Source organism: Microcaecilia unicolor, chromosome 14, assembly GCF_901765095.1.
Source record: "Microcaecilia unicolor chromosome 14, aMicUni1.1, whole genome shotgun sequence".
NCBI lineage: Eukaryota > Metazoa > Chordata > Amphibia > Gymnophiona > Siphonopidae > Microcaecilia > Microcaecilia unicolor.
This window is the reverse complement of record NC_044044.1, coordinates 17,687,483-17,710,682: the sequence shown is the minus strand read 5'-3', so window position 1 is coordinate 17,710,682 and position 23,200 is coordinate 17,687,483. Positions and strand designations below refer to the sequence as shown.

General features: G+C 44.8%; 1 protein-coding gene across 1 annotated transcript in view; it reads right to left on the bottom strand.

The window, feature by feature from the left end:
• The window catches only part of ACAP1 (ArfGAP with coiled-coil, ankyrin repeat and PH domains 1), a 68,479-nt gene that overhangs the window by 31,655 nt on the left and 13,624 nt on the right, over positions 1-23,200 (bottom strand). The window contains 9 exon segments of the mRNA XM_030187177.1: positions 1,152-1,247; positions 1,644-1,688; positions 2,454-2,634; positions 3,265-3,323; positions 3,841-3,863; positions 3,866-3,893; positions 8,327-8,362; positions 8,364-8,447; positions 8,677-8,734. Of these exon segments, the coding sequence (XP_030043037.1) occupies positions 1,152-1,247; positions 1,644-1,688; positions 2,454-2,634; positions 3,265-3,323; positions 3,841-3,863; positions 3,866-3,893; positions 8,327-8,362; positions 8,364-8,447; positions 8,677-8,734 (610 nt within the window).

The window sequence follows — 23,200 nt, the reverse complement described above, 5'->3', positions numbered from 1 at the left end:
GACTATATAGAGACCATATTCGACATAAGGATTAAAGTGGTAGTGCTTGATCATTACTAGCAAAGAGGTTACTCAGTCCCGTGATAGAGAGTTCGGTTTTTCTAGTTCATGTGCATGTTTTAACAACTATGAATAGTTTTGCATCATCTGCGAATTAATCACCTCACGTATCTTTCAATTTCCAGATCATTGTAAATGTGTTAAATAGCACTGGACCCAGTACAGATCCCTGTGGCACTCCACTATTCACCCTCCTCCATTGAGAAAAATGGCCGTCTATCCTCTGTTTTCAGTCCAATAACCAATTCCTAATCCACAACAGAACCTTGCCTCCTATCCCATGACTCTTTAATTTTCTCTGGAGTTCTCTCAGGAGGAACTCTGTCAAAAGCTTTCTGAAAATCTAGATATACTACATCAACCGGCTCACCTTTAATCAACGTGTTCATTCATACCTTCAAAGAAATGACGCAAACTGATGAGGCAAGACTCCCCTTGGTTGAATCCATGCTGACTCTGTCCCATTAACCCATGTTTATCTACATGCTCTGTAATTTTATTCTTTATAATAGTTTCCACTATGTTGCCCGGCACTGGTCAGGTTTACTGGTCTGTAATTTCCTGGATCACCACTGGATGTTCTTTGGCTCTAATTGCCTCTTTCACTTTACTGGCTGTCATTTGCCCTTCTTTCCACCTTGTAAATATGTGGAATACATCTGGTCTGGGCTTCCAAAATGGTATTTTAAACAACATCCTTGCCTTATTTAAATTCCTAACCTTTGCAGCTGATCCTTTTAGTTTTAGGCACAGGGGGATACAGTGATACTCTGTGAGGTCACACACAGACAGCGGCAAAGCCGGGGATTAGAGCTGAGCCACAGATGATTCACCCTGATATTCCACAGAGACAGTGACAGAGCTGGGGATTAGAGCTGAGACACGGGGTGGGGGGGGGGGGAATAAAGTGATTCTCTGTGAGATCACACACAGAAGTCAGTGACAGAGCCGGGGATTAGAACTGAGCCACAGATGACCGACTCTGATGTCCCACACACAGACAACGTCAGAGCCGGAGAATAGAGCTATGGCACAGGGGAATAAAGTAAATCGCCCCAAGGTCATACAGAGTTTGTAGCATTTCCTCTTACCTGTCCTGCCACGTTTTTGTGGTACGTCTCCAGGTCCTTCATTGTGCGGTGTCCCTGCTGGTAATGGGAAAAATGGGTATCCATGTATTCCAACATCTACGGGAAATAAAAAGCCTTAGAGAGACTGAAAATGCCAACCCCTCTGTACTCTCTCCCTATTGCCGCAGGACTCTCCACACCCAAGTATGGTATACCAAATGCTTACACCCTGCATTTGGGGAGAAATGTGTAAATAGCGGAGCAGAGAGCCCAGAATACTCTCTGCTGCCACAGGAATAAAGAAGACGAAAGAAGGGACCTGCACAGGATGATTAAAAAAATATATAGACCATAAGAGTGAATAGGGCCTCATCGGTGTCAGGAGAACAGAGTTCCCCACCCCAGAGATGAGGCCAAAGCATGCTCTATGTGGACTCATCCCCACCTTCTCCCAGGGAAAGGTCATTACCAGAAAGCACCCTCCCCCCCCCCCCCCCTCCACCCAGGACTCACAAACTTCATGATTTCAAACTTCTTCTTCGATTGAACGACATTGATCTGGAAAACAAAAGGAGATGCTTGGTATCTATTTGATCGCTTTTGATGTAAACACAGTTACTAAGTCAAGCATCTCTCCGCATTGTTTCCTCACTTCCTCTGTACGTGTGGCTCTGTTGTTATTCTAACTTCCTTCCCCGTCCCCAGTTCACAAGCCTTTCCTCTTTTACCTTCTCCATCTACCCCACCCTCAATATCCCCTTCTCCTTCTCTCTCCCTCTATCTCCCCCCACCCCCTCCGAAAATCTTTGCTGATCTTCCCTCCAGGGCTGTAGCCAGCCTAGGCAAGAAGTGGGTGGGCACCAAGCGTTCTCCCTCACCCCCCCCCCCCCCACACCACCACCCAAAAAAATATCCCAGCTGGCGTGAAAACGCTTCTTTCCACCTTGGCAGTCTGCAGCAGGCATGCGCTGAAAAACTGAGCATGCGCAGGTGCCGGTATCGTGGAGAGTAGCGTTTTCATTACCATCAGGGGGAAGTCTTCAGCTGGCCGAGCTTGGGATCCCCCACCAGCTACCGCTAAATGTGTGCTACTGTTGGGTGGGCCTGAGCTCTAAGTGGGTGGGCCCTGGCCCACCCAGGCCCATCTGCTTCCCTCTCTCTTCTCTTTGTCTGATGAGTGACAGATAGTGGGGTAATGTCCATAGACAGGGTGGTTTAGTGCAACTCCAGAGTGACAGCGAAAAGGAGAAACAAAAAGACAGCAGAGAGAAGTCAGGATGAGCCAGACAGACAGACAACAAGGCTGAGAAGCACAGGCGTTACCTGCAGTAAATAGTCCAGCGCCTTATCGCAGAAAGCTTTCCGAGCAGCGGTCAGTGCGGTACTGGCTTCCTCTGCCTCGTGCTGTTTCTTGCGAGGGACCTCGGCGTTGTGGTGGAGCGCGCTGTCCAGACTCTCGCTGCACCTGTCAAATTCTTCTTGTTTCCTTAATTTCTTAATGTCCCTGGATGCAAGGGGTAGGGGCGCAAGACAGAGTCACATAAAATGATGCAAGACAGAGGGAGACACAGACATGAAAGTAATACACAAGTTCATAAAGGCAATTATATGCAAATTATAAATGACTAAAGTTAGTTTTCAATGATGGTTAAGATGTCCATCATCACCTCGATACTGTACTCTAAATCTGCCTCAATCCAGCGGTAATCAGAATTAGGATCCAATAATAGCCCTGAATCTGGACCTGCCACTATCCAAACTGATGCCTGGGCCTCTCACACAGCCTTTGCCAGCTGCCTCAGAGCCGAGGAGGGCAATCAACTATCCTGAAGAGAGAGGACATTACAGAGGAATGCCGCCTGCTGGGTTTGGACTGTTTTCCAATGGAATTGTTGTCACAAGCAGGCTTGACGGTGGTGACCACACCAGAAGTATGAAACGCCAAAAACCATAGCCCCGAGATTCACTGAATTAGGCAAATTTCTCCACCAAATACAAAATAAGAAAGTCAGTCCTACAAAGACAGACACACATACCCAGATACTCCGCAGACTGACCCAACTCCCCCCCCCCCCCCAATTACATACACAAATATATACACACAGAGCAGTGATCTAAGGCTGGAGATACTCACTCCTTGACAAAAGTTTGGAGCTGTTGCTTGAAGGCCTGCTGTGTGGTGTCCAGTAGCTCCTGCAGAAAGCCAGAGGAGCAGAGAAAATCAGGACCCAGTACCAACGTCTCCTACCCCCCCCCCCCCTTTACACACCGGGAATCAGGACCTCGCAGCCCCTTTCTGCTCACTGAGGAAGGAGCAACCTCTGGGGCTCACTAGAGAGACCACCCTCAACCTACCAAGGGAGAGGGAAAACAGGACCAGGTCACCCTCTCTGGGGTTACTTCACAGACTCAAGGGGACAAAAACTGACATGACGCTCCTTCTCATCCTCCTGTACCCCATTGTCAAGATAGTCCAGATCTGCCCTAACCTCTCACTCTCCAGAAAAGGCTTAGAAACTCATGTGTCCCTCACCAAGAGGGAGAAGAATCAGGATTCTGCTCCCCCAGTGGGGTGGACTCCCCCAAAGTTGATGGTTGGGGGGGGGGGGGGGAGACTGGTCCTTATCCCCTCGAGGAAGCCAGGCACTAACACCTAGCCCCCTCCTTACCAATTCTTCCAGGGGAGGGCAATGAGTGTGAGGTGACTTACCATATGACTGTCAATCATCTTGTCAGACTCTCTGAGAATCGCAAAAGGCATTCCTGAGGAGATGGGAGGGAGAGAGAAATGGGGTGAAGTTACAGCAGTGACTAATGACTACATACAACTCCCCTAGACCCCGTCTCCTTATAGCAGGGATTCTTTACCCAGTCCTCGGGACACTCCAAGTCAGGTTTTCCGAATACCCACAATGAATATGCATGAGAAATTTCCATGCGCTATCTCCATTTTATGCAGATTGATCTCATGCATATTCATTGTGGCTATCCTGAAAACCTGACTAGCTAGGCGAGTCCCATGGACTGGGTTGAGAACCCCTCAAAGGAAGAAGGAAGAGAAGAAAAGAGAAATGGAGAAGAAGAAGAGAGAGAGGGAGGGGAGAGGAAGAGATGAACGGAACAAACAGAAGGAGAGGGAATAGAAGAAGCTGGGGGAGAGAGAGGAGATATGTGTCACCTCTGAATGCTTAAGCACCCTCAATACTGAGCAAACTCCTTCGGGGAGGGGTAATTAACTATGGATTCCCCCCCATCCCCACCAATCATTTATAAAAGTTGTTGCCTATGAGAAGGAGAGAAATGGGGAAGGAAGGAGGGGAGAAGACAGGGAGGAAAAATGAGGGGGAGGATGGCAGAGGAAATGCAAAGGGCAGGGCAGAGATGAAACAGGGAGGAAGAACCAAAATGGGGGGGGGGGGGGGGGGGGGAGATCTGGGGCATGGGTGGTTACAAGGACAGAAGTTTCAAAACAAGTTCTTTTGTGGCCAAGGCTGACGCCCAGATGAGTATTTACCACAGCTGGCCAGGTTCGTAGGAATGCATGTGCATACAGACAACAGCGCTAACCGAAACACACGGATGGGAAGCTGGCACACCTAAGCACAGAATCGAGGGTAGAACGTTCCACGCTCTGTGCAATCTACCTACGGCACTATCACCGAGACCATTATAAGTACATAAGTATTGCCATACTGGGAGAGACCGAAGGTCCATCAGAGCCCAGCATCCTGTTTCAACAGTGGCCACATCCAGGTCACAAGTACCTGGCAAGATCCCAAAACAGTACAAAAGCATGTTATACTGCTTATCCAGAATAGTGGATTTTCCCCAAGTCCATTTAATAACGGTCAAGGACTTTTCCTTTAGGAAGCCATCCAAACCTTTTTAAAACTCAACTAAGCTAACCACCTTTACCACATTCTCTGGCAACAATTCCAGAGTTTATTACACATGAAGAAATATTTTCTCCGATTCATTTTAATTTACTACTTGTAGCTTCATTGCGTGCCCCCAGTCCTAGTATTTTGGAAAGAGTAAACAAGCAAACTCACTCTAACCCTGTCCACTCCACTCATTATTTTATAGACCTCTATCATATCTCCCCTCAGCCACCTTTTCTCCAAGCTGAAGAGCCCTAGTCGCTTAGCCTTTCTTCATAGGGAAGTCGTCTCATCCCCTTTATCATTTCGTCACCCTTCTCTGTACCTTTTCTAATTCCATATATCTTTTTTGAGATGTGTTGGCCAGAATGAACACAATATTTGAGGTGCGGTCGCACCATGGACCGATTCAAAGGCATTATAACATCCTCATTTTGTTTTCCATTCCTTTCCTAATAATACCTAACATTCTATTTGCTTTCTTAGCTGCTGCTGCACACTGAGCAGATGGTTTCAACGTATCATCAGCGATGAAGCCTAGATCCCTTTCCCGGTTGGTGACTCCTAATGTGGAACCTTGCATTACATAACTATAATTCAGGTTCCTCTTCCCACTTCACTATCACAGAGACCATCCAACCCCTGGCTTGATCGTCCACATCTTCCACCTAAGGATCCTCCCAATGTGACCCCTTGTTCTACCACCATCATTCTATGAGAAAAATGCTTGTGTGCTTAATTTCTGCTTTTGAGGTATTTGAAGGTCTCCATCGTACTCCTCCAGCCTCTCCTCTCATGTAGAGTACACAGATTTAGGTCTTTACTCTCATCTCAGAGTGATTATGGTAACATACAGAGTGGAGGAGTGGCCTAGTGGTTAGGGTGATGGACTCTCTCTATGCATCCTTATAAGTACATGCTGGATGAAGTGGATGAAGCCCAGAGCCCTGGGTGATAAGGGGAAGACAGGGGAAGTTTTCTCTCCAATGATGTAGCCGGTCCAGCTGCTCAGGTGTGCTCAGAGCAATATGTATAAATAAATAAATTTGAATTCTCCAGACTTTCTCTCCTCCTCAGCCCATCTTATCTTCTCCAACCCAGATATCCCCCAGTTCACATTCTCCCCCAAACCTATCCCAACTCCCACCAGCCTCCTCTCCCAGTCAGCTACTATCATCCTGTCTCCAAGCTCTCCAAACTGTGTCCATCCCCCCTCCGACCTTGCAACAGGCACTGCCTCTGGGACAACTGTTCTGCTCTTTGTCTAGTATCACGTGGCTCTCGGGGAGTTTAAACCGTACCACGTCCAGACTTCCACACTGTTGGCACAATCTTGCAAGAATGGCATGGGATTCTGTACATGGTAGAAGTCAAATTCACTGAGAGCCACGTGGTCCTGAAGGAAGACGGAGCAGTTCCTCTGAAGAGCGCCAGCAGAAATCCTCTGGACAAGGCAGGGGGAAAGAGAATTAGGCTGCCAGGCTTAGGGCCAATGGAGATCATCTCTGGACCCTGGACCTTGCAATGAAGAACCCTGTAGCGTCCTACTCCTCTACATTAGAATAAGTGTTGTGGAAGGTCCCAGGACAAGGGATCTTTTTGATGCTTTTGACGGCAGTCCAAAAAACGTTCACCCAATACAATTCCATATATTGCTGTTTCTTTTTTCAAAAACACTTTCTGACTCATTCCAATAAGTGAAACATTTTTGTATGTGCTCATGGATTCTCTTAAAGACCACCACAGACCAACCAAGTCTTCTATCGTCACAGGCCACTAATCATAGCACGTTTTTCTTTATTATACTAATAGTCATAAAACGCCACTTAGTTTGTTGTGGTCTTGGGTCTCGACAAGGGCCATGTTTCGCGAAAAAGCTGTTTCAAGAGACTCAACTCCAGAAGTTCAAGTTGGCTCTAATCGGTCCCTCACAGACTGGAAAAGGAAAAGAAAAATGCATTACCGCTTGAAACTTTTCCAGTCTGTGAGGGACCGATTAGAGCCAACATGAACTTCTGGAGTTGGGTCTCTTGAAAGAAGCTTTTTTGCGAAACATGGTTCATGTTGGGACCCAAGACCACAACAAGCTAAGTGGCATCTTATGACTGCTAGTCTCAGGGCTTTTTTTTGAGGGGGTACTTGGGGGTACTGAGTACCGGCACTTTTTCCATCGTCTGCTAAAATTGACCCATGGTCCCCAAGTTTTAATGAAAGAGCTCAGACTCTACACACCAATCCTGCCTTGTCATAGGTTCTGTGACTGGTCGCAGGGGGCCTGACTATTGTGGGTTGGGTCCCTCAGTGATCACCCCACCCCTGAAAGTTGGCCTGTCATTTGAGTACCGGCACCTTTTTCACTAGAAAAAAACTCACTGGTTAGTCTACTTATATAGTTGCACGTTATGACATGTATAAAGAAAAACATGAGCTATTATTAGTGGCCTATGGACGATAGAAGACTTGGTTGGTCTGTGACGGTCCTTAAGAGAATCTATGAGCACATTAAAAAAAAAATCTTTCACTTATTGGAATGAGTCAGAAAGTGTTTTTGAAAAAACAGTAATTATATAAGAATTGTATTGTGCGATTCCATGTTTTCCCCACACATATTAGTTTTTCCCATTGATATGTGATGGTTTTTCCAGCTCAAAAACTTTGCCAGACTAGCACCGAGACTCATCTGGGATCAAGCACATGGTCTACCATCGGTTTGCCAAGAGGTGGCTCGAAAGAATTCTTCTCATCTTTAGTCCGAATCTACAGAGGCCTCCCTGACTGAGACTGGGAATAACTCATGTTTACTCACTCTTGACTGCTAGTGAAAAGTGACTTGCCCTGAAGCTTTCCTGTTTAATGCTTTTCAATGGTGCATATAAAAACTGATATTCCCTAAAGTTTGTGATCTTCTGCTGTAAGTTTGGATAGTACAAAAACATCTTCAGAAACTTGTGTGGGGCCTGTTTATCATAATAGCATGTTTCCCCACTTCCTCCCCACACGGAAAATAACACTCAGGCCCCCTGAGAGCTGCCAGGCTGCACGTAGTTTTACCTTTTCCTCCTACCACACATTTCTCATTTTATCCCATCAGTCTTACAACCCCACCTCCTGCCCTTCTCCCTTTCACTGATGTACCTGAGAAAAATGTCTGACACCTTGCTTTAGATACTTTTCCCTCTCTCAAAATCTAATTCCAAACCAGGTCCCAGGTCGAAACCTCTTCCCAAGCCTTGGTGCTAACTCCTGGTATAGATGGGGATGGAACTCTACCACCCCCCCCCCCCCCCCCCAACCAAGGAAATTGTTCTCACTTACACTCATCATCCTGTCCCCCTTGGCATGCTGGGAAAGATTCTCGGATCCCACAGACAAAGGATTTGCTGTTGGAACAGTACTGCCGGCCAGTCTCCAACATCCCGGTGCAGAGCTTAACAAGCTGTGATGGATAGTCAGTGACAGAGACACAGAGAGAGAAAGAAAGTCAACCGTATGTGCACACACAGCACATCCTTCTTGCCATCCCTATCCAACCCTCTACCAGCTCCCTTAATTCCCCAGCCGTCCCCCAAACCCTGCCATCAGTATGTGGAAGGGGGAGCAGAGCTTAATCCCCTTCCCCTCCAAGCTCATTCACTTCCTTCCCTTCCTCCAATCCCAATTCTCACCTTCTCCAGCCGAGACTCCAGCTCCGACACATCGCACTCCACATCTTCAATGACAGACCTGAGGGAAGGACAGAGGATAAAAGGGTTCACTTTAAATACAGGAGTGCGTGAAGCTTGCATTGCTGCTGCAGCTGCGTATCACGCTTGACCGCTGCGTATCACGCTTGACCACACCATACGTGTTGCATGATCTTTCTGCCAATACATGAGACACCCTGTGTGCCTGAGTCTTGGGGCAGAGAGGGAGATTTTAAGTTTATATAAGTACACATTAGTAGATAAGTGTTGCCATACTGGGACAGGCCGAAGGTCCATCAAGCCCAGTATCCTGTTTCCAGCAGTGGCCAATCCAGGTCACAAGTACCTGGCAAGGTCCCAAAACAGTACAATAATTTTATACTGCTTATCCCAGAAAAAAAGAAATGGATTTTCCCAAGTCCATTTTAATAATGGTCTATGGACTTTTTTTTAGGAAGCTAGCCAAACCTTTTTTTAAACCCTGCTAAACTAACTGCTTTTACCACACTCTCTGGCAAATGAATTCCAGAGTTTAATTACACGTTAAGTGAAGAAATATTTTCTCTGATTCGTTTTAAATTTACTATTTTGTAGCTTCTGACCCTTGTGACTACCTGTGACAGATCCAGAAGGGTACCTATACTTTATTTAGGCAAGGCCTGTGTGCCTTTATAAATTATTGTTACGCTCACTTTCAGGTTCACAGACTTGGGCTCCTGCACTACTTATCCGCTCTGACCATCCCATACTCTCCAGCCCATCTTCTCTGATCATTAAATGACCACCTGTTAGTTTTTTCCAAGTCCTAGGTTTGCCCAACAAGAATTTACAAGACATCGGGCATTCTTTTCACGGCCCCCTCGTGTCGGAATTCTCTCCCCCATTACCTATGCACAGAACTTTCATTCAAACATTTTAAACCAGGGCTTGGCTTTTTACCCCAAGCATTTGGTCCTGTCGGGGAGTTGCCACTAAGCTGACCATCGTTGTCCTGTATACTGTTGTCCATTTTCTCCCTTCCTTCTCCCCTCCCCCCCCAGGCTTTGTACTATTTCCCTTTTTCTACTCTAAGAACATAAGAGTTGGCATACTGGGTCAGACCAATAGTCCATCTAGCCCAGTATCCTGTTTTCCAAACAGTGGCCAAGTCAGGTCACAAGTACCCGGCAGAAGCCCAAATTATGGCAACAGTCCATACTACAAATCCCCAGGGCAAGCAGTTGCTTCCCAGGTCTATCTCAATAGCAGACTATGGACTTTTCCTCCAGGAATTTGTCCAAACCTTTTTTAAACCCAGATACGTTAACCGCTGTTACCACCTCCTCCGGCAAAGAGTTCCAGAGCTTAACTATTCGTTGAGTGAAAAAATATTTCCTTCTATTTGTTTTAAAAGTATTTCCATGTAACTTCCTCGAGTGTCCCCTAGTCTTTGTACTTTTGGAACAAGTAAAAAATGGATTTACTTCTACTCGTTCTACACCAATCAGGATTTTGTAGACCTCAATCATATCTCCCCTCATCCGTCTCTTTTTCCAAGCTGAACAGCCCTAACCTCTTTAGCCTTTCCTCATACGAGAGGAATTCCATCCCCCTTATCATTTTGGTCACTCTCCTTTGAACCTTTTCTAATTCCGCTGTATCTTTTTTGAGATAAGGCAACCAGAACTAAACGCAATGCTCAAGGTGCGAACGCACCACAGCGCGATACAAAGGCATTATAGTATTTTCGATCGTATTCGCCATCCCTTTCCTAATAATTCCCAGCATCCGGTTTGCTTTTTTGGCCGCCGCTGCACACTTTAGCATGATGTGTGCGTGAATTTCTTTCCTGTCAATGTACAGTAGTTCTTTTCCTTTTCTGTGCTTTTTGATTTTGGACACCGCTGTGATCTGCAAGTCAGTCTTAAGCGGAACAGCAAATCCCAATAAACTACTATAATTTGCAATAATGCATAACTTACACATGCTCCAAGGCAGTTGAAGTGTGTGCATGAACTCCATCCGTTTATATGAATATTTTTTAAAAATACGCGTGTAAACTGCATGTCCGCTGAAGCACCTGCTCACACAGGGCTAGATTCAGTAAATGATGCGCGATGCTGTTCTATAATGAGCGCTTAACGATGAGCGTCCATTATAGAATGGTATCGAGTGCCAATTTCAGTGCTCAGGACTCATGCCTGATGAAAAGCCAGGTGTAACTCCCGACACCCAATTTGGGCCACATCCCTGGTATTCTATAACACTGCGTACAAATTCTAGGAATCCGCCCGTGCACCGCCCATGGCCACGTCCTCTTTTGGGTTGCGCACTATGGGATATGGGCACAAATGGTTATAGAGTAGCGCATAGCAAGATGTCTGTGCACAAATTGGTGCCAATTAGCACCCAATTACTGGCACTAATCGGCTCATTAGAAAATTTAGGGGGTCTTTTACAGGAATCTGGGCTAGATGGACCATTGGTCTGACCCAGTAGGGCTACTCTTAAGTTCTTATTTGGACAGCAGACTGGATCTATTTTTCACCACTACAGCTGCCATTTTAAAATAAAACAGTCCATGTAACGTGCATGTTTTCATTTGGAATAATTAGGGGATGTTTTGAAGAAAAGAGTGGACTAAGAAATAAGGAGCAACAGTGAAGATTAAAACAGAGTCAAAAAGAGGACGAGAAAGAAAAAACATGTGAAACAAAGAAACGGATAGAGACAGAAAAAGAGTACTGATTCTCACTGCAGATAGATAGTACCACCTACCGGCGGACAGACTATAGATGCTGCTGCAACTACAGACAGATAGTACACGTTGTAAATCACTGCAGATGGATATAGTACCACCTACAGGCGGACAGACTATAGATGCTGCTGCAACAACTACAGACAGATAGTACACATTGTAAATCACTGCAGATGGATATAGTAACACCTACAGGCAGACAGACTATAGATGCTGCTGCAACTACAGATAGTACACGTTGTAAATCACTGCAGATGGATATAGTACCACCTACAGGCGGACAGACTATAGATGCTGATGCAACTACAGACAGATAGTACACGTTGTAAATCACTGCAGATGGATATAGTACCACCTACAGGCAGACAGACTATAGATGCTGCTGCAACTACAGACAGATAGTACACGTTGTAAATCACTGCAGATGGATATAGTACCACCTACAGGCGGACAGACTATAGATGCTGCTGCAGCAACTACAGACAGATAGTACACGTTGTAAATCACTGCAGATGGATATAGTACCATAGATGATGGCAGATAAAGACCTGCCCAACAAGATAACTCATGGCATATGGTATGATGCGATATAACATATGCACACTTGATCTTGATCTGTTCTTGCCATTTTATTTATTACATTTGTATCCCGCGCTTTCCCGCTCATCGCAGGCTCAATGTGGCTTACATAGTAACAAGAGAATGCAATCTGTAGTATCTGAATCAACAAGGAGGTATGTGGTAGGACAAATGAACAAGGGTAAATGGATAAAAGAGGTATGAGAGAAAGGATAGGGATAGATAAGGAAGTAGAGCGATGAAGAAGAGGTAGGGGAAGAGCATGGAGGGTAAGAAGATTGGTAGGAGGTAATTTCTGAGCCATTGTTGTTATTGATTAGATGAACCGGTAAATGGATGGGCTGCTTATGTTTGCTTATGGTAGGTCAAGTCATTTGGGTAAACCTGTTTGAATAGACGGGTTTTCAATAGTTTCCTAAAGGGAAGGTATTCACTAGTTGATCGAATGTATCTGGGTAGAGCATTCCAGAGTTGGGATCCCAGGTAGGGGAAGTTAGATGCATGATATGTTTTATACTTTAGTCCTTTGCAATTGGGAAGGTGCAGGTTAAGGTATGTCCGTGAAGATGTTGACCTGTTTCTGGATGGAAGATCTAATAGATTGACCATGTAACTTGGTGATATTCCATGGATGATCTTGGGTATTAGTGTGATGGCCTTAAAGTTGACTCGTTCTCTAACAGGGAGCCAATGAAGTTTCATACGGAGGGGTGTTGCACTTTCGAATCTAGGCTTCCCATAAATAAGTCTAACTGCCGTGTTCTGGGCAGTCTGAAGTCTCTTCATTTAGTTTAATCACTTTTGATAGGTGTTTAGGGGGGGACCATGACCAGGGCTGCCAAGAGGGGGGGCGGGGGGGGCAGATGTTTGAATTCTGTCAATATTCCAGGTATCCACAACCCTCTCTGTGGAAAAAGTACTTCCTAATGTTACTCTTAAGTTGACCCCCCCCCCCCCCCCCGCAACCTCAAATTCATGTTCTCTAGTTCTTCTGTGTCTCTGGAAAAGGTTTGTTTGTACATTAATGCCTTTCAAATATTTAAACGTCCGTATTAAATGTCTATCATTTTGCTTTAAAAATTACCTTTTACCCAAACTGTTCTATTTTAAAAAAAGTGCACACAAGCAGCTTGGTTAAAGGTCTTAAGGCCAAAGGCTGAAACCGCAAGCCACCAGCCCACTTGTTCTCAGCACAGGTTTCATGGGCAATCCAGTCCCATGCAAGGCTGTGTGGGCCATCTGCATGTGCCACAGTCCAGAGCCAGCATTAAGAGTACATCAGAGAGAAGCTGTCAGCTTGACTTTTGTGGTGGGTGGCTCACTTCCTGCCTGTGCTAATCGCTCCATCGGGCCTACACCACTTCCTGGCAAAAATCCTATGGTTGCCTGGCAACAGCAGCAGGTTGCCATGGTGACTGAGCAGGCCAAAGAAGCCTACACACAGACATACACATATGTTCAGGTAACAAACCACAGTCAGTCATCAAACTACTTTTTCATAAGATTACATTCATGCAGACGTACAAATTTCTACAAAACTGGTACTTAACCATATCTCCAGCCATAGGCCGAATATTGGAAGGAAACCCCAAAGCCTGCTGAAAGCTGCATCTTTTTAAGCTTCAAGCTCACTTCGGGGTTCCTTATAGCATGAGGGCCCGGTGTAATATCTTGGTTGCACCTCCTCCCCTTCCCCCCTCCATGCATAGGCCCCATCTCCTGCTCACTGGGGTAACTAGTGGACTCCATGATTTTTTATTTTGCACATTTATACCCCACGTTTTCCACACAATTTTGCAGGCTCAAAGTGGCTTACAATGCACTGAATGGCTATTGCCAGATCAGAGATGATACGGTTACAATCAAATTAGATAGAACAGTGGAAACAGGGAAAGTAGTTAATAGGGAAAGGGTAAAGGAGTCTAAAATGGTCCGTAGATATGCTGGTAGGAAGAACTGCAGGTCATAAGTTCAATCCGAGGAGTAGGCTGAGCCTCTTCTGGCTGGAAGAGAGGTAAATCAACTGGACGCACCAAGAAGACCCTGCTTGATGGAATTTTAATTTTAATTTCAGAACAAGTTGTTCATTCCTAGTTTTCCCATATCCCTCTCGCCCCCATCATCCTACTGCAATGTGGGACTTGCAGTTCCGAGTTTCTAAACAAGTGCAAGAAAGACAAGTCCTAAAGATGCAACGGATAGGATGGAGTGTGTGGAACAATGACTAAGCCTCTCCCCTTTGGCCCAAAGCTGTTTGATGACCCCAGGAGACTCAACATTGTAGCTCAACGTCTTTTAGTTTCAGGGTGCATTGGGACATGGAGAAAGGGGAGCAGTGGGTTCTCCCAAATAACAAATGACCTCATTAACATTGGTTTGACTACATTTAAATATAATTGACGGCCACCTCTGACACGCACATTTTGTTTCCTGCACAGATTAATGCCAGCGCCAGTCCTGCGCTAATTGGCTCTAACGCCGGAGTTAGGTTCTGAACATCGGCCTGTGACCCCTTAATGATTCTTACTGGCCTAGTAGGAATAGATTTGCACACTATTGATGTTTTGCTTGTTTTAATTATCAACATGTATTTCATTACTGTATTGCCTTTATAAATCACTTTGAGTGAACCTTGGCTCACGGAAAATGTAACATCATCTAACCTGTAAATCAATTTTCAAAGGGAAATTATTTCCATTTTAGGTGGCTCAGTTGAGGACAATAGTCAAATGGGGGAGGGAGGGGAGAAGGGGAATAAGCTTTGGGTCTGGTTAGAGTATTCAGAAGCTTATAAGATTCCTCTCAGTTTAACACCGTAGGTGCTGGGAAGTGTGTGTGTGTGTGGTGGTGGTGGTGGTGGTGGGTGGAAATAGTAATTACTATCAATCATCTATAGATTCAGACCACTATGAAGATATGGGACAGTTGGAAGAAGCAGCTTGGGATTACTAAAATGATTTTACAACAACACTCTCCCATTAGAGGATTCCCAAGGTTACACTGGGACTGTATGGACGGCAGTTTCAAAGATGGGAAGAATTGGGTTATGAACCTGGAGTATTTGACAACTATGTACATTTAATCACCTCTCTCATCGTTCCGATTTCCATATCATTTATAAATATGTTCAATAGCACTGGTCCCAGTACTGATCCCTACGGCACTCCACTGTTCACCCTCCTCCATTGAGAGAAATTGGCCATTTAACCCTACCCGCTGTTTTCTGTCCAATAACCAATTCCTAATCCACACCAGTACATTGCCTCCTATCCCATGACTCTTTAATTTTCTCAGGAATCTCTCACGAGGAACTTTATCAAAAGCTTTCTGAAAATCTAGATACACTACGTCAACTGACTCACAGTTTATTTATTTATTTAACACATTTATACCCCACATTTTCCCACTAGTTGTAGGCTCAATGTGGCTTACACAATACCGTAGAGCAGGCTACAGTTAGTAAAATACAATTAAACAATGTAATAATAAGATAGTAATCGAATATGCAACGTATAAAACAGAGATAATAAAAAGATAATTAAAGATAATAGAGTCCATGAATTTGCTGTAACAAATAGAAGCAAGTTAGGTTGAGTCTGGAAGGTAAGCCTTCTTGAATAGGGTGGTCTTCAGTAATTTTCTGAAATGTAGATGGTTCTGAATTGATCTTAAGATTTTGGGTAGTGCATTCCATACTGTAGCTGTGTGCCTATGAAGTGCTGGGCAGACTTATACAGTCTGTGCCAGAGCTGGTGGTGGGAGGCGGGGTTGGTGGTTGGGAGGCGGGGATAGTGCTGGGCAGACTTATACGGTCTGTGCCAGAGCTGGTGGTTGGGAGGCGGGGATAGGGCTGGCCAGACTTATATGGTCTGTGCCCTGAAGAGGACAGTACAAATTAAAAAGTAGCACATATGAATTTATCTTCTTGGGCAGACTGGATGGACCGTGCAGGTCTTTTTCTGCTGTCATCTACTATGTTACTATGTAAGGAGAAGCTGGAGGCGTAGGTAGATTTGTATTTAAGGCCGTTGCAATCTGGATAATGCAAATTTAGGAAGGATCGGGAAAAGCAGGAACTGCTTCTGGGTGGTAGATCTATTAGACTTAACATGTATCCAGGAACTTCTCCGTAAATAATCCTATGAATCAAGGTGCAAACCTTAAAGGCAATACATTCCTTAATGGGAAGCCAGTTATTCACATCTTCAAAGAAATTAAGCAAATAGGTGAGGCAAGACTCAGCTGAACCCATGCTGACTCTGTCCCATTTAACCATGTTTGTCTATGTGTTCCATAATGTTTTTCTTTATAATAGTTTCCACTATTTTGCCTGGCACTGACATCAGGCTTACTGAGCTGTAATTTCCCAGATCACCCCTGGAACTCTTTTTAAAAATCAGCATCACATTAGCCACCCTCCAATCTTTAGGTACCATGGATGATTTTTAACAACAGCAGGTCAGCAATTTCATGCTGTATGCCATCTGAACCAGGTGATTTACTACTCTTTAATTTGTCATTTGGCGTCATTACATCTTCCAGGTTCACCGAGATTTCTTTCAGTTCCTCTGTATCATCAACCCTTGAAAACCATTTCCGGTACAGGCAGATCTGTTCCATCTTCTTCCGTAAAGACCGAAGCAAAGAATTCATTCAGTTTCTCTGCTATGGCTTTGTCCTCCCTGAGTGCCCCTTTTGCTCCTTTGTGATCTAACGGTCCCACTGATTCCCTCGCAGGCACCAAAATGGGGCAAAAAAAAGGCAGACACACTTATGCACCCATTTACAGAATAACGCCTAAGTCACTGGTTCTCAAACTTGGACCTGGAGGCAGCCCAGCCAGTCGGATTTTCAAGATATCCACAATGAATATTCATGAAAGAGCTTTGCATGCAGTGCATGCAAATCTCTCTTATGAATATTCATTGTGGGTACCCTGAAAACATGACTGGGTGGGCTGCCACCAGGACTAGGTTTGGGAACCATTGACCTCAGCGTTTCATGCGGACCTGCACAGGGGCATGGGCAGCTCAGGGGTGTTCCCTTAAAATGCACTCAGAGTTAGAGAATACTGCAGATCTATGACCAACTTGTGTGCCAGAATTTACACCTGGTTTCAGCTGGTGCAACTCCTTGCGCCCAAAACTGAACGTGGATCCTGGCGCTACACGCTATTTTATAAAGGGCACTGATCCCGGAACGCCTGCTACAGAATACCGTTCAGCGCTGATTTTTATCGGCGCTGAATTTTGAGTGCCATTTACTGAATCCAGCTCATATTGTATAGTATCAGAGTAAATGACGGCAGATAAAGACCTGTACAGTCCATCCAGTCTGCCCAACAAGATAAACTCATTTTACATGCTATGTGATACTTTATACCCGAGTTTGATTTGCCCTTGTCATTCTCAGGGCACAGACCGTAGAAGTCTGCCCAGCACCCTCCTTGTACTAAAAGTTCTGAAGCTAACATCGAAGCCCCTTAAAATTTACGCTTCAGCCTATCCATATGTATTCAGTCACGACCAGTAGAAGTCTGCCCAGCACTGGTTTTGCTTCCCAGTTACCAGCGTTGCCACCCAATCTCCGCTAAGATTCCGCGGATCCATGCCTTCTAAACAGGCTTGCTCAAATGCGAGTGTACATTAGCGCATACACTGCGACTTCACCGTGCTCCGCCCTCACTCCACAGCTGTGTGCGTGCACTGCAAGAGCGCCCACCGGCTTGCACTGTGCACACTTTGAGGTGCAACCTAACTCTACAGGCCCCCATTTACATAAGTAAATCAGCCTTTTACGTGTGAAAAGGGTTTTATAAAATTACTCTTGACATGTCTTAAAAATCTCCTTCCCCAAGTCTTACTGTCAGCGAAAGAGTCTAATAGGAAGACTGTAGGTCTGCACAACTTCCTTCCTGTTCCAGTACCACATACCACACTTTCCCCTCACTTCTTGCACCTAAAGTTTCTGTGTGCTTCTCGCAGGCTTCTCTGAATCTCTTTACTGTTTCTCTCTCCACCGCCTTCCCCAAGAGGCTGTTCTATTTTTCTGTTACTCCTAAAATTAATCCCCTCGGAGCTGCAACCCCTGAAAAATGGTTTGTTTCTTGTATTTTAATAAAAGCAGAAGATATGCCACGCACGGTGAAACCAAAAATCTATTAAGCTCAGCAGCCCGTCTCCAGCCATGGCAAAGCCAGGTCACTCGGAGGTACCCATCAGATCCTAAAGAGTAGGCCCACTTGTTTTGTTACTCACCCCCAGAGTGAATTTCCCAAATCTACCTGGTTAATGGTTGTTTTACATGAGGCTTCCTGGTGCACTGCACTCCCAACGAGTTCAAATCCCACAGTGGGATTTCTGTCAGGTAGACAGCCTCTGGCCAATTCGGCTATCCATCTGCTTTGGGTCACTAGATGAGTACCCAGCCTTAGCTGGGGGTAAAGATGACTGGGAGAAGAAAAATGGCAAAGCATCCCACTGCCATAAAAATGTCATGCAAGTGGCAGCCCTCATAAGTTGTTCATCACTTGATACTTGTCTACTGGGCCCATAGGGTTGTCAGATGGGAAAAAAATTCCCCAGCCCAACCCGCACCCCAAAGGATCCCAAAGACAGCCCAAGCTGCCCGATGGACTATCTGAGGAGCAGGGGAGGAGGGGGCCATCCGTACAACCGCGCTTTCTCTACCTCCTCTCCTCTTCCCACGTGCTGCTGCGCTCTCCTCCTCCAGTCCAGGACGTGACGTACTGCTGCTTCTATCTGCTGCTCTCTGCCTCGCTCCTCCTCCAGAGCGTAATGAGTCATCATCAGCTGATGACCTCATCACACACCCTCACCCTCCTATTGGTCAAATTTGGAACCAAGCCTCATTCCAACTCCAAATTTGACCAATGGGGTGACAGTGGAGAGAGCTGGACAGAGGAACCTGCAGCGGCCAGCTAAAACAACAAAATCAGCTCAAACGGTCGTAACAAACAATTGCTGGAAAGTGCCCGCGGCCAGCACAAAAAAAAGACCCCCGCCCAATTCAATGGGAAAACCCACAGAGTTGGCAACCCTGGGGCCCAAATGTCTAAGTGCCTCTTCTCATTAACAAGGTGGGCATTGTGTAGCAGCCTGTCTGTATAGTCCAGTGGTTGTGTTTTTCAGGAACCTGATAAATCTGTTTATAAGCTCTGCTGAAACCTTGTCATTTTCCATTTATTAATGCTCGTGTCAATACCCTATAACACTAACAGTAACTTTATGCTATACATGTACAAATGTAAAACACTTGCACAATTGCATGTATAGTGTTCCTTCTGTGATGTATAGTAAAACTATATATTTGGCAGTTGTGGCCAGGAAGGGGGAGGGGTGGTCCTATGTGCTAGTTGGCCTAGGGACCCACAAACTTGTGATCTGTCCCTGGTACCGGAGACCACCTTTACCTGATTGGCCAGGTCCCTGGAGGATAAATTGGGAACAATCCCTTTCTTTTTTTTTTTAAATTTTTTTATTTATAACCATTTTACAAGCGATAAAACAACTTGCTGGAAATACAGAGAAAGTAATATGTAGGAATTATTTCAGTCAGGTAATTGTATTCTCTTCCTTAGACCACTAAATAGGGAGAGTGAAACAAGATAAGGAGATCAATTAAGCAGTAACAGAAAATAAACCCGTGGTATTAACCTGATTATCCCCAGATATTACTCATCTAATTCATTATTCCACATTGATCATCTCGTTGGCTTCTTCAAGGCCAATACAGTGTATAGTCAAATCATTTCATTGAAAACATACTTATTGTTCAATATTAGTTAGAAATAATACATCTGATTACATTCTTTCTCTTTTAAAAACCAGAAGTTATTTAACAATACTTATACTTGGAAACAATCCTTTCAAGGCCCGGCCATACCAAATGCCTTGACCACATGCTCTGGCAACTCATTGCACAGCCTGATCATTTGCTGAGTGAAAACGACTTTCTCCAATTTGTTTCACATCTGCCAGCTGTTAAGTTTCATGGAAGGTCCCTTAGTCCTAGGGCTATTCAAAGGAGTAATAACTATTCTTTATTCAATACCTGTTCCACCCGCACTCGAAAAGACCTCTGTCACATCTCCTGTTCACTAAGCTGAAAAGCCTTAACCTGTCTGGGTTTTCTTTGATGCCCTTCTCTGTACCTTCTGCAGTTCCTCTAGATTTTCCTTTCGATCAGGCGACCAGAACTGCACACCATACTCGAGATGCATTCGCACCACAGATCTATGCAGAAGCATTATAAATAATATCCATTTTACTGTCCCCTTGCCACATAATTCCTCATATTCTGTTTGCTTTTTTTGGCTGCCACTACACATTGAGCAGAGGATCTTGATGTAACATAAACGTTAATTTATAAAATGTATTGTCCAAGATCGTTTTCCCAGGTGGCAACTCCTAATATGGCATCCAATATGTCATAACTGGATATTTTTGCATCACTTTGCATTTGGTAAGTTAAATGTCATCGCCCACTTCTCCATTCTGGCTAGGTTCTTCTGTAGTTCCTCGCAGTCAGCTTCTAACTAGCTTGAATATTTTTATGTCATCTGCAAAAAGTAGCCCAGTGGGTAGAACGATGGAGCTGAGAACCAGAGAAGCCACAGCTCAAATCCTACCTCTCTGGCTGACAATCTCTGTGACCTTGGGCAAGTCCATTGCCTTAGTTCAACCTAGATAGCGGGTCCTTTTGAGCAGTGATCTATCAGTTTTACCTGAATACGTAAACTCACTTTGAGCTTCCGATTTGGGAAAGTGACTGATTCAACCCAAATTCCAAAACCATTTGTACCGTCTACAGCCTTTGAATGGTACTGCCTTTAAAACAGGCAATACTCCAGATACGGTCTTATCGGTGACTTGAGGCACGGTATCAACTACTGCCTTTTCGGGACTGAGAGAAGAAAGCGGAAACATGGTTAGGATACAATACAATACAGAAGGATGATCTTTATTCTGCATCATCCTTCGTGTCACCCCCTCTGTGTGTGTTTTCCTGCATTATCATTGGGGAGGACCTTTGTTCTTCTGTGCTTGTCAATACAATACAACAGAATTCATATTCCGCTATATACCAACTAAGGATCAATGCGGATTGCGAGTTAAATAAAAAAACTAGGCCATCACTAGGAAAAAAAGATACAATAAATATAGTTATCCAGAGACCAATCAGAACTATCTCAATACCATAAGCACAAAATTACATTAAATAAATGGAAAACAGATATAAACCTTTAACAATTTACAAAGCGTAAGTAAGATTCAACCAATCTCAACTCCAAAGGAACGGAGTTCCAGCATTGCACTGAACAACAGATAATACAGAAGTGGAGGAGTAGCCTAGTGGTTAGTGCAGCGGACTTTGATCCTGGGGAACTGAGTTCCATTCCCACTGCAGCTCCTTGTGACTCTGGGCAAGTCACTTAACCCTCCATTGCCCCTGGTACAAAAAAAAAAGTACTTGAATATTTGTAAACAGCTTTGAATGTAGTTGCAAAAACCTCAGAAAGGTGGTATATCAAGTCCCATTTCCCTTTCCCTATGATAGGACATACATTTCACGTACTTTACAGAAGGAAAATGCAGCAAACAACAGACCTTAAATTTAAGAGAACAAAATGTTATCCCTACAGTAAATAACTCCACCAGATAATCTGGAAGAAAACCATAGAATAATCTGTGGATAAATGTACAAAGCTTAAATTTACATCATGCTTCTATAGGAAGAAGAGAGAGATCGCAGCAGGATCTAACGCCATAAGCATTCATTCACATTTACTTGATATGGGGGGAGGGGGGGAGGTTTCCGTTAGTTGGCTCAGAATGGAGCCGATGCAGAAAGCTTCCCACGCTGTTAACGCTGGTTTAGCACTATTTAACTGCAGGATAGGAATGCAGAAAACGTTTCAACGCATGCATTAACTCACATGGAAACCCTGACTGCACACCACATGCAAATGTGGTGGATTTGCCATCCCGCGGCATGTACAATTTAAAAAAAAAAAAAAGGTTTGGGCCGCTTAGCTACTGCAGGAAAGTGTACACCAGGTCCTGGGCAGCGTAGAAGGGTTGGTTAGAGTACAGACACCCCTTCTCTCCTCCTAACCCAACTACCAGCACCGGGTATCTATCTGAATTGCCCCCCCCCCCCACCTGACCTGATTACTACTACTACTTATCATTTCTATAGCGCTACAAGGCTATCGAAACTGCACAGACAGCTCAAGGATGCATGAGATATGAATGACAGTACTGGCGGGAAAATCGCGTTGTCTCCTCCCATAAACTACTACTACTACTATTTAGCATTTCTTTAGCACTACAAGGCGTACGCAGCGCTGCACAAACATAGAAGAAAGGCAGTCCCTGCTCAAAGAGCTATGTAATAAAAGTGAGCCAAGTATAGGACAATTAAGCCATTGTGACATCACTGATGAGGTTGGCTCTTATTGGTTGCCTGAGGCATTATGACATCACAATATCACCTCTGATTACAAGAGACTACTACTACTACTACTACTTATCATTTCTATAGCGCTACAAGGCTATCGAAACTGCACAGACAGCTCAAGGATGCATGAGATATGAATGACAGTACTGGCGGGAAAATCGCGTTGTCTCCTCCCATAAACTACTACTACTACTATTTAGCATTTCTTTACCGCTACAAGGCGTACGCAGCGCTGCACAAACATAGAAGAAAGGCAGTCCCTGCTCAAAGAGCTTACAATCTAATAGACAAGAAATAAAGTAAGCAAATCAAATCAATTAATGTGTACAGGAAGGAGGAGAGGAGGGTAGGTGGAGGCGAGTGGTTACGAGTCAAAAGCAATGTTAATGAGGTGGGCTTTCAGTCTAGATTTAAAGGTGGCCAAGGATGAGGCAAGACGTAGGGGCTCAGGAAGTTTATTCCAGGCGTAGGGTGCAGCGAGACAGAAGGCGCAAAGTCTACAGTTGGCAGTAGTGGAGAAGGGAACAGATAAGAAGGATTTATCCATGGAGCGGAGTGCACGGGAAGGGGTGTAGGGAAGGACGAGTGTGGAGAGATACTGGGGAGCAGCAGAGTGAGTACATTTATAGGTTAGTAGAAGAAGCTTGAACAGGATGCGAAAACGGATAGGGAGCCAGTGAAGCGACTTGAGGAGAGGGGTAGTATGAG